Source organism: Protobothrops mucrosquamatus, unplaced genomic scaffold (genome assembly GCF_001527695.2).
Source record: "Protobothrops mucrosquamatus isolate PMUCROS unplaced genomic scaffold, P.Mucros_1.0 scaffold687, whole genome shotgun sequence".
Lineage (NCBI taxonomy): Eukaryota > Metazoa > Chordata > Lepidosauria > Squamata > Viperidae > Protobothrops > Protobothrops mucrosquamatus.
The window spans coordinates 283,513-295,818 of NW_015386973.1; the positions used below are offsets into that span (position 1 = coordinate 283,513).

Genomic DNA, 12,306 nt, shown 5'->3' on the forward strand with positions numbered 1-12,306 from the left:
ATATATATATATATATATATATATATATATATATATATATATATATATATATATATATATATATATATATATAAATGAACACTGGGATTTACTTATTTTATTCTGTCCCTTCCTTTCTGTCCCTTCCTGCCTTTTACTTTTGAACTGAACCTATCATAAGGGATGCATTGAATTTAGACATTGACTGGTAGGCAACAGTAGAAAAGATATCTAGTAGGGCAATTAGGACTGTAAATTCTGGCCTCTAAAGCTGAGAAGTTCCTTGTGTGATGAAGCAGAAATGGCTACTGATGGTGACAGGATGAAACAGTCCTATCATCAATAATCAGGGATGAATCTTGGAAATGTACACATTTCCATGTACACATTTATGCTCATTTTATTATTTTTAATTCTTTAATTTTTTCATAAATCAAATGGTGTGGGTATGTGTTTCTATTCTTTCAAAGTAATATATTGTAGTAATACTGAATAAGTACTAATAGCAATAGTAATAGCACTTAGATTTATATATCACTTCATAGTGCATTACAGCCCTCTCTAAGCAGTTTACAGAGTCAGTATATTGCCCCCAACAATTTGGGTCCTCATTTTTCTGACTTCAGAAGGATGGAAGGCTGAGTCAATCTTGAGCCATTTGGGATCGAACTCCTGGAGTGAGCAATGAATTAGCCTGCAGTACTGCATTCTAATCACTGCGCTACCTTGGCTAATATGTAAATAGTATATATAATAACAATATATGACCATCTACTCAGAATGTAAATTTTTCTACTGTACCACTATACATACTATACTATGCTATACATATTACATTCACATAGTATAGCAAATTAAAGATGAGTGTAATATAACCAGTTATATTGCCCTCCTAAACTAGAATATAAGATTTTTTTTTAAATCAGGAAGTTGTCTATGGAATCATGATTTGAAAAAAGGGATGATGAATTTGCAAAGCATCCAAGCCAGTAGATCTTCCATGACTGTCCTACATGATGCAAGCCTTACAACTGCAGTTGTATGATACCTCAGCAAGGTTGTTTTTAGCTGAAGCATCCAGGAATGAAGTATGTGCAAAAGCTTTTTTGATGAGAATATTAGGTACCACATGGCTAATGTTAAGCTTAGGTTCCAGAAGGCTTCAGCTTAACTGGCTAGTAATATAAATATTCTGTCAGTTGTTGCGTTCTCAGTCTTTTTTTTCCCTGGCCTTTTTTCTGTTGGACCCAGATTTCATTAAGATTATTGAAGACCCTGTTATGGGGCAGCAACCAGATGACATTAACTAAGCAGGAATAACTACAAAGGATTAGAACTGTTTAGTGCTTAAACAGGACAGCATGGAAAATCCCATAGATTTACCACTTGAGACAATAAGAATTTGTCTGAACAGAAAAACTGTTTAAAATATGTATGGTAAAGAGCAGATATTTAGGGATTATTGTGTGAAACAAAGTGTTTCATACATCTACATGGAGGGGAGTATGTAGTGGACTCAGTACTCTTCAACATATTCATAAATGGTTTAGATGAGAGGTAGAAGGTAGAACTTTGCAGATGACACCAGGCTGGCAGGAATAGCTAAAACTCAAGATAGGCTCAAGATCCAGAAGGATCTCAAGAGACTTGAACACTGGGTCCCATCTAACAAAATGAAATGTAATGGTGAGAAAAGACCTCCAAGATCCTTTCCAACTCTGTTATTCTGTTATTTTATTTATGATGCTGTGTGAATTTACATTAAATGTCCATGCACATAACACTGTGCTTGGAAGGATATCCATTCATTTTCCTATAGCAATTCCTTTGGATGTAAAGCAGATAAAAAGCTTGTAATTATTTCAAATGATATTTATTATTTTAAGAATTACTGCTGGCGATGATATGGTATTTTATTGTTTTACTTTAAACATAAGTAATATGTCAAAGTAAAAAGATATCGTGGTTAATATATTTTTACTCTCCTGAAATAAATAGAAAACAGCATGCAAATACACACGCTGTGAGAAGTTTTTGTCCATTAGTAATATACTCACTTTAATGGAATACACTTTTCCTTTCCTAAAATGGAAAATCTCTGTATGAAATATCCACCACACTCTGTTCTTGAAAACCTATACAAGTGTCTGGTACAAACTGAAATGACAAAAAACAAACATGTACTATGATATCACAAGTTGTACTTGTGTCCTAACTTGTGTCCTTAATCATGGGCTTTTCATAGTGATAACTATGAACTCATATTTTATCATTTGCCCTTCTTGCTCTCCTCTGGGTTTGGTTCTGAACCCTCTTATGGCTTTGCATTCTTTATTTATTTATTTAGAAAAATTAATTGGCTAGCCATATTAAATACATATCTCTAGGCAGCTAAGAAACCAGCTCAGAAGAAAAACAGTATGAAAACTTTTATAAACAAAGCAGAAAATATAGTTAAATATAATCCAATACAAAAACCAAGGTACCACTTAAGATGTTCAGAATACAAATACACATTTATTGTATTATTTTACTCAAGTATATCCTCTAATTTAAACTATTGTTCTAATGTAATTCTTAATGGTGTGTAAGAAATACAGTTCTTTCTAGAATTTTAATAGTTTAAGAACTGTCAGGTTTTTTGACAATATAGCAATAGCCAAATCTGACTAGCTTTATGAGAGTTACAGAGAATACAACCCTCATCAAAGTTATATGAGAGTTCCCAAGACAGCTGAGAATCAAACATACTTTCAAATAATAGATTTGCTAATGAGATCTATATTGTCTTTTATTCTATAACAAGTTGCTTAAGGCACCTCTAAATAAAGTTCTGCAAAGCAAAGGCAAGTTATTGCTGAACAGCAAACCTTAGAAGAGTCTATAATTTCTATATTCAGCAACAAATTGGGGGGGGGGGCAACACAACAGATTCCCAATCCATGTTTTTAGTAATATCACATTAAAATACATTTTTAAACAAAATACTGTAAATGGTACACTTAGGACTCACTCTCTAACACTGCAGGTTTTATTCTGTGACTGTCTCCCTGATGGTTGATGAACTAGATTTGCAGCTGCCTCATCAGAAATGCTACTGTCACTATATTAGCTTTCCAGAATATTCTATGAGTCATCCAGAGATGATGAGTTACAGTTTCAGTACTTTGGGAAACTATGGCTACAACATAAGACATCAGATTGCAAATGGGTACTCTGTAAAAGCTGGCTCCTTCTTTCTTTCCATGCTATTTAAACGTAATTTATTAAGAAGTGGGAATGTAACAAAAGCATTTCATTATTTAGTTATTTTGAGTGTGTATCAGTAACTTCTGAGAGTATATTTTTCTCTGAACACACCTTGTCTCTGTTTTGCATGACTTTAGAAAAATCGATGGAACCAACTTTGAAAGAGATGCCATAGAGCTGAATGAAGAGGGAAGACCCGTGCAAGCAACAACTAAACCACCTTTATTTGATTGCTATTGCTGTGGATTACCTAAACGTTATATTATTGCTATGATGAGTGGTCTGGGATTTTGCATTTCTTTTGGAATTCGATGCAATCTTGGTGTTGCTATTGTGGAAATGGTTAATAACAACACAGTTTACATCAATGGAAAACCAGAGACTGAGGTAAGTAGAAGGATATATTATTTTAACACAGAAAAATAATATCTTATAATACTCTAGAAGAGATCAGATTAAAAAGTTTATTATCTTTATTTATTTTTTTTCATTTTTTCCAATAGACACTGGAATTAGCAGATATTCAGATAGTATAAGCTAATTAGGGTCTTTGTAATTGATATAGAACAAACTGTTCCACTCAGATAGATCAGTTCTCCAAAGTCTCAACAGAAACTTTGGCTCACGAAATATATATTGTACTAGGTTTATTCCTCTTACTAGAAACTGATTTCTACTTGTACTATTGAGAGACACGGTGATATTAAAGCTTGTCTATGTGCATGTCTGTAAGCCTGTGTGCCTCCCAGTCAGTATTGTCTTCTGACAACTGCCTGGACAATCCCTGCAGTTTTCTTGGCAAAGTTTTTCAGAAGTGGCTTGCTATTGCCTCCTTCCTAAGGCTGAGAGAGAGTGGCTAGGCCTAAGATGGAACTAGAACTCATGGTCTCCTAGTTTCTAGCCTAATTCCTTCACTACTATACCAGATGGGCTTTCTATTAAACATTTAGTGGCATTTATGAAACATTATACTGTATTTTAACTCCAATAGTGATACTTCATTAGATGTACAACCTGTTTTTCCTCCAAGGAACTCAAGGTGGAGTATATATTTCTCCTCATATGCCAATACTCACAGGTTTTATAATAACCCTGTGAAGTAGATCAGGCTGACAGATGTAAATAGTCCTAGATGGAACAAAGAGCTTCATAAAACACTTACTGCACAGTAAAAATGGAGATTTAAACCAAAAGCAATATCACTGAATTGAGGGAGAATTCTTGGGGCCAAATTAAAAGCCTCTAAACCAGTGGTGGCGAACCTATGGCACGCGTGCCAGAGGTGACACTCGGAGCCCTCTCTGTGGGCACATGCGCCATCGCCCCAGCCCAGCCTCCCCCCACGGCCCCCTCCTCACCAGCATCCCCCTGGAGGAGAGTCGCCCCTGGGCGCGGCCCGCACGGAGCAGCGCAGCCAAGGACATAGCCAGGCAGCAGGGACAAGACTCCGCCCTCAGTCCTATAGCATGCAGAAGCTGCTGTGGGGTGTGGGCAGAGGGTGTGGCTACCATGGCACTGCAGGGCTGCCTGGGCGATCTGCTGCAGCAGGCCATGGAGGCAGTGTGTGGCCCTGCGGGTGGGCAAGGCAGGGGGCGGGCGGGGGCAGAGCAGGCAGGGCGGGAGGCGGAGTGGGGGCGGGGGCTGTTTTTGGGCACTCAGTCTCTAAAAGGTTCGCCATCACTGCTCTAAACATATTATGTCTTCTCTGGAAAACTAAAACTATTAGCTCAGCCAATAGTTTAGAAAGCCAAGAGGTCCTGACACTCTGGGAAAAGATCCTGGGAAAAGGAGAACTCTGGAAAATGAAAGAAAGTAACACCCTGTAAAGAAATTATGGTCCTGGAATAACTGCCTTCTTGTTCTTTCAAAACCCCATTGTACTGCCATATCACCTGACAGGTCCCACTGTCTTCACTAAGTGCATGATGTGTTATATACAGTGAAATACCTGGATATGTTCCAATGTACATACATCTATAAAGAGGGACTGTATCCCCACCCCCTTTTTAGGCTTGCTTTGCCTAAGCAAGTTCAGTCAATAAACCAATATGTGCTTTATTGTAATGTCTCCTGATCTCAGATGAAAGGTGCCCTTAAAATATTCTGCAAATTACAGTCTGAGTGAAGATACATTAACAAGAAATGTACTAAATCAAGGACAACCGTAGCATAACTGGGGAAGATACCTGTATTTAGAACAAAGGAATTATTTAATTTGGCTAATCAGATAGGTGAATAGCTGCAATAAAAATGCCCCAAATATTTTTCTTTCTTGTGTTTGAAATATGATTGGGGACAGTAAGTATATCAGCAAGGACTTTCAAACATTCAGATGTAAAATGAAATTTGTGTAGTCCATCAATTTGAGAGCATACGAGCTGATTAATTAATTAAACACATTTATTTAATACTCTAAACATATTATATATAATTTAAGTACAGTTTAATTAATAAAAAAGAACTCACAAAATTTTCCTCTGCCATCAAATAAGTTTGCTTTACAGCTCTTGGAGGATTAAAAATCCACAAATATTGGTTAATGATTACTGCAATATCTGGATTTTGCAGTAAAATATTTTTTACAAACATCAAGATGCTGGATATGTGTTACTATTTAATATTGTTTTATTTGTAGAAAGCGCAATTCAGCTGGGATCCAGAAATAGTAGGACTCATTCATGGATCATTTTTTTGGGGCTATATTGTTACACAAATTCCAGGAGGCTTCATTGCAAATAAACTAGCAGCAAACAGGTAATATATTAACATAATATAATGCAATGCAGAATTTAGAAAAACACACAATATGTACAAAAATATGTACAAAAATAGTATTAGTTTTCTAGAACTCAACATTTTTAACAAAAATGTTAAAATCATTTGTGGATTTAAATGACATGTAGTATTAGCCATGCAGTATGGCTGTACTACTATTATCTTTTTCATCTTTTCTACTACTTTATCCTATTGGTACTTTATGATTGTATTACTTTGTTGTTTGTGTGCAAATTGAGAGCTTATGCACCGGAGACAAATTCTTTGTGTATCCAATCACACTTGGTCAATAAAGAATATTCTGTTCTATTCTGTTTTATTCTATTCTAAAAATGTATTGATATAATTTCAAACAGTAACAACATTTTTTAAAATCATTATTTCCATGCTGCTTAGTGGGACATTGTGAGGAAATGGACATAGTATGGCAGCTTGAGGATCAATAGTTAATATTAATCTTTATTTACTATAATGAGGCACAAAAATAGTTTATTACTGTAAAACTACAACTACTAGTAGTTTCTCTGATAGTTATTGCTGTTAATGAAAGCTTGTCAGATTTGTGTTCTGAAATAAAAATAATGATGTTAATTTCAGAAGAACTTAGTAGAGAAAGCTGTGGACTAAAAAGTTTTTTAATATTGAATATTTGAGAGTAACATTTATAAAAATGTTCACAGCACAAAGAACTATAAATATCATATATTTTAGTTTGTGCTCAGCTAAATTGCTCAGTTGTATTAGCTGGCTATGTGTAATTCTAGAATATAAAGTCTTCAATGAAAGATTAGTTTGTCCTTTTAAAAAAATGATCTCTGGATAATTTTGAACTTTTGTTCAGGCCAGATTTCCTCAGCTTAGTATATAGTATCATGGCATCATGGTAATATGATGTCATGATAAACCTTCACACGAGATTTTAAAGAAGAGACTGGACAGCCACTTGTCTCCTGCTTGAGCAAGGGGCTGGACTAAAAGACATCCAAGGTCCCTTTCAGCTCTATTCTGATTGATTGATTGATTGATTGATATGAAATTGTAGGGGAAAATTATATTTCTCCTTTTTTTAGGGTATTTGGAGCAGCAATTTTCCTAACTTCAACTTTAAACATGTTCATTCCTGCAGCTGCCAGAGTACATTATGGGTGTGTTATGTTTGTAAGAATTTTACAAGGCCTTGTGGAGGTAAGTACCAATGCAGACGTTTATTTGCAACCGTTATTAAGTTTTCATTAATTGCATGTAAGCAATACAAAAATTAAAATAATGTTTGCATCATTCCAGGGCAAGTAATTTTTTTGCAACTGTGTTAAAATTGAATCTCTTAGTTACTCCAAACTTCCAACTGTCTACTGTTAATTAAGTCAATTGGGGTAAGGGGGGGGGATATTAGTTAATTTACATCAGTGAGCCTGATAATTCTTGAAGTAGAATTATTCCCATATTGTTAACTTTTAAAGTAAATATCACTGATCTTAATAAGTACGGTATATACCTAGCTCCTTAAGTGTATTTAGGGTTGGATTCTGTATTCCTTCCACCAAAAGGCAATCTGTTGCAATGATTAAAGTATTAGACTAAGAGTGGGAAGATTCAAATTCAAGCTTATCGTTCGTCATGGAAACTTCTTGGGTGACTTTGGACCAATTAATTTCTCTCAGTCCAAACAGGGGAAAGGGGTGGAAGAAAAAGAGCTATGTAGTCCACATGACTTCTTGGGACAAAAGTAAGATGTATACCTAACAAATAAGTATTAAAAGGATATCACTTCAAGCTATAAAAAAATGCTTGATATTTGAAAGCTTGGTGACATAAAGAACAGGAGGGGAACTTGCAGTTCCATTATGGTGGGTATCAAGAGGGAGAGCAAATGAGAGCAAGTGCCATCTCCTTTGTAAACACATTGTGATGTCACACACAGAGAAGAGGAAACTCATGTCACAACAGCACAATGGTGGCTTCATCATTTTGACTAAAGCATCTGAGCTGGCAGAGGCCTCTGGAAATATGCTATTATAGTAAAATTCCAAAAAACAAAATGAATTAAAGTTTAATTTGCAGCCATGTAAACTCTGAAAGATGAGAAAATATGACATGGAATTTCAACTAATAATTTCAGCTTCAACAAATAACAAGCAGGTTCCTATTGAAGAAAATCAGTATTTGAAATAGCTGGATCCTTCAAATCCTTTCCATTCTTAAAACTATTAAAACAAAGCTTCGTGTCTGGGGCAGGACTTTAATAAAATATCTTCACAGATATTGGTTTGTGATATTTACATTTGAGGAAATATAGGTATTGTGCAAATAGGGGAACCAAAATTCTAACAGAATTCTACACAGTGAATCATTATTTCCTTTCTGTACTGTATTATATACAAATTATAATGTGTGTAAGTATACACACATGCACGCTCGCACACATTTCAAGTTATTCCCTTTATGTTAAGTGAGATGTCTTCCTTTTGCAGACGATTCCTGTCTAAAACAGTAAAAAGTCCAGTTACTTGCAAGTAATAAAAATGTGAGCATAAAGGAAAATTTTAAATGCAAAAATTTAACGCTGTGCAAAATTTGCTAGGGGGTGACTTATCCAGCATGCCATGGGATGTGGAGTAAATGGGCTCCTCCGCTGGAAAGAAGCAGGCTGGCAACTATTTCATTTTGTGGTATGTTGATTTTTTTTCTTTTGTTTTGAGAAAATACCTGCACAATGGGTTTAATGAAAAATACTATGCTGATTATAAAAGGTATTCACTTATTTTTCATTTGAGGATTTAATTGCCAAGGAAACTTTCTTAATACTTGAAGGACATTTATTTTGCCTTTTGTGACTGGTGTAAAATGGTTGTTTATCTTATACATTTCAGCACACATGGTTTCTATTTTTTTTATGGTCATTTCAATTAGGAAAAAAATTAGGAAAAATGTTTTTTCTTTTAATGCTTAGATTTTTGTTGCTTTAATATATACTCACTCATATCACTTGCTTTAACATATACTCCCGTATCAGATATTGACTTTATTTATATATCTCATTTATTTGTTGCATTGTATATTCAATTCAATTTTTGCAGTTCAGATAACATACTAGAATAAAAATAGGAATAGGAATAGGAATGGAAGAGAAGAGAAGAGAAGAGAAGAGAAGAGAAGAGAAGAGAAGAGAAGAGAAGAGAAGAGAAGAGAAGAGAAGAGAAGAGAAGAGAAGAGAAGAGAAGAATTTATTTGGCTGTATGATTAAACATACAAGGAATTTGTCTCTCAGTGTACATGCAAAGCATAATAATAATAATAATAATAATAATAATAATAAATAAATAAATAAATAAATAAGGGGGGTAGTAAAGAAGATTAGAAGGGTAACAGTAATAATACAGCTGTACAACATGGATAAATACAGTATATATAGACAGTAGACAATGCTGTGAGAGGTGTTCAGCAGAGTGATGGCATGAGGGGAAAAACTGCCTGTTGTCTAGTTGTTTTAGCATGCAATGCCCTATAGTGGCATCCTGAGGAAATGAGTTGAAACAGATTATGTCCAGGATGTGAGGGGTCTGTAGATATTTTCTCAGCCCTTCTTCTGACCCGCACAATATACAGATTTTCTATGGAAGGCTGGCTGGTTGCAATTGTTATTTCTGCAGTCCTAAGGTATCAGTTGGAGTCTGTACCTATCCTGTTTGGTTGCTGTACCAAACCAGACAGTTATAGAAGTACAAATGACAGACTCAATAATTCCTCAGTAAAACTGTGTCAACAGCTGCAGGGGCAGTCTGAGTTTCCTGAACTGACACAGGAAGAACATTTTTTGTTATGCCATTTTAATGATGGTTCTATTGTTGGGTGTCCATTTCAAATCCTGGGAGATTATAGAACCCAGAAACTTGAAGGACTTTATTGCTGATATTGTGCTTTCTGATATAGTAAGAGATGGTAGAATAGAAAGTTCCTCCTGAAATCCACTCTCATCTCTACAGTTTTAAGCATGTTTAGCTCTAGGTTATTCCAGCTGCACCACAGGGCCAGTTGTAACCACAAGACTCAATTCACATAACCAAATGCTAAACTAACATATATGGCTAGTTCATGATTCCATGTGTTGTGAGAATATACTAATCAATAATCAATTCCAGCTTCAGTAGCCATCCTATAACTTATTGATATTATTGTCTTTGTGCATTAATTCATTCCTCTTCTGAGTTTGACTGCCTTTCCTTTTATTTATTATTCTTTTAAAGTTTTGATTTATTTCCAGACAAGTTGAATGTTGATCAATGTAAGCACAATTACCTAAAAATCCTTAAGCAATTTATTATATTTGATTCAAATATTGTTTAAAAAGAATTGTTGGAACATCTCTTTTAAGGTACAGTTTGGATAAATGTTTTGAACTAGTTTATTTATAATTATTCCAAGAATAGTTCCAATGTTCTCAAGATGCCCAATAGTTCATACATAAGTTAACTGTCTATTAAATAATATAAACTAATTTTAAATGAGGAAAAGAAGAACACCTGAGTCTATGCATCTTCCAGAATAATTAATTAGCAACACTGGGAAATGCCAAACTAGAATTTCATGGCTTGTCTTTATGAGCTCTCAATATGATCCAAATGCCATTTTTTTAACCATTTACTAGTAACATGTTCTTCCTATAAATCATCACATAATACTACTTACAGCAGTAATGTCCTGAATTATTTCATGTTATAATATTGTAGAAAAGGCATCCTCGGTTTTTAGGACCAAAAGGCACACTTAAAATGTTGGGAGTAATATATAAACACCTCATAATGGAAGACAGTGGGCATAGCCAGGTTTTTTGGTATGTATGTGTGTGAGTCAGTGTGCACACATGTGTACATGTGTGTCCACATACAAAAACATATTTACCAGAAAATAAACTGTTGAGATTCCTCCTCTGAATCCCTTCTAGCATTTCAGGATGAGTTTTACCACATCCACACCCTTTTTCCTTTTGGGGGAGCAGATGTAAAGTCTCCTTTCAGCAATGATGATTCCAGGAATATGACTATGAAGTTTTGTTGTATTTATAAGATTTATAAATGATCTCACTCCTGAGGCTGTAGGCATTTACGACATCAAAACACAGTACAAGGATAGTAGAACAGAAAACAATAAAACCAGATATAATCTATATAAATAAAAATGTAAATGTTCGTTTGTTCAAAATCTTAAATCTCCGAAAGTTCCTCACCGATTGCTTTGAAATTTTGACACAATGTTGCATTCGAATACGCGCGTGTTTTTATATACCTACTATTATATAGATGTCACACCTGTGACAGGTAAAAACATTTAACCTGTCTGAGCCACAGCAACGCGTGGCTGGGTATAGCTAGTGAGAAATAATATTGGCACAAACCTTCCTCTGATTGCTTAATTACCAAACAGGTCTTGGAAAAGCCAAATTTTAATTATTCTCTTGCAGGCCCTAAGAGTGTGTGTGTGTTTCATCCTTGCATCAGGGAACAGATAATCCAAAAGAAGGGAAGAGCCCCCAAGAATGTCTGCCTCAATTTTTTCCTGTTGAACCTCATACTAGGATGGAATCTTCCATATAATAGGGAATAGTCCTCCCTATTTACCCAGGCTGAACAGCCAGTATTTAGTTCAAGAAAGTGTGCTCTAAGATTTCTTGGTCCTATACTGTTCACAACAATATGGAATTAGGTTACTATGGCTTTCTTCTCAGGCTTTTTATTACTACTACTACTACTGCTGCTGCTGCTGCTGCTGCTGCTGCTGCTGCTGCTGCTGTTATCATTATTATTATTATTTTCCAGACTAACAACAACCCTGAAAGTTTTAGGGTTAGTCAATGCAAGTTGTATGTATTTTTTGTAATTTGCACAGATCCATTTGTCTATGTATTTGTACGGTGTGTTTTCATCTTGTTTTGCTATAGTATGAATTGCCCAGGACTGGTTGAGTTGCCCATGGTTGGTTTGGTACCTAAATTGAATGAAGTCAAGAAATAAACAATGGGGATAGGTCTTTTATCTGAGGTCATATTAGATTATTGTTGGGAAACATGAGGTGTAGTATTTCAAGTGCATTCTCAGTTATCTGTATTTCAGCTCCCCCTCGCCGCAGGGAGACGGAACCGCCTAGATGGTTCCGTCCCAGGCGACTGATGGACCCTGAGAGGTTCCTGACGGAGCTTGGGCCATATCCGGAGGATCTGGTCCACGACTCGGCGGAAAATCAGGCGGCGGCTTGGGAGACAACTGCCGCCGCAGCACTGGACCGAGTCGTGCCTTTGCGGCCTCTGAC

General features: G+C 35.6%; 1 protein-coding gene across 1 annotated transcript in view; it reads left to right on the forward strand.

Moving 5' to 3' along the window:
• Window positions 1-12,306, forward strand: part of SLC17A8 (solute carrier family 17 member 8) — a 25,647-nt gene that overhangs the window by 3,778 nt on the left and 9,563 nt on the right. The window contains exons 2-5 of the mRNA XM_015818159.1: window positions 3,366-3,615; window positions 5,864-5,982; window positions 7,074-7,188; window positions 8,585-8,672. Coding sequence (XP_015673645.1) covers window positions 3,366-3,615; window positions 5,864-5,982; window positions 7,074-7,188; window positions 8,585-8,672 — 572 coding nt within the window. The remainder of the gene's footprint in view (window positions 1-3,365; window positions 3,616-5,863; window positions 5,983-7,073; window positions 7,189-8,584; window positions 8,673-12,306) is intronic.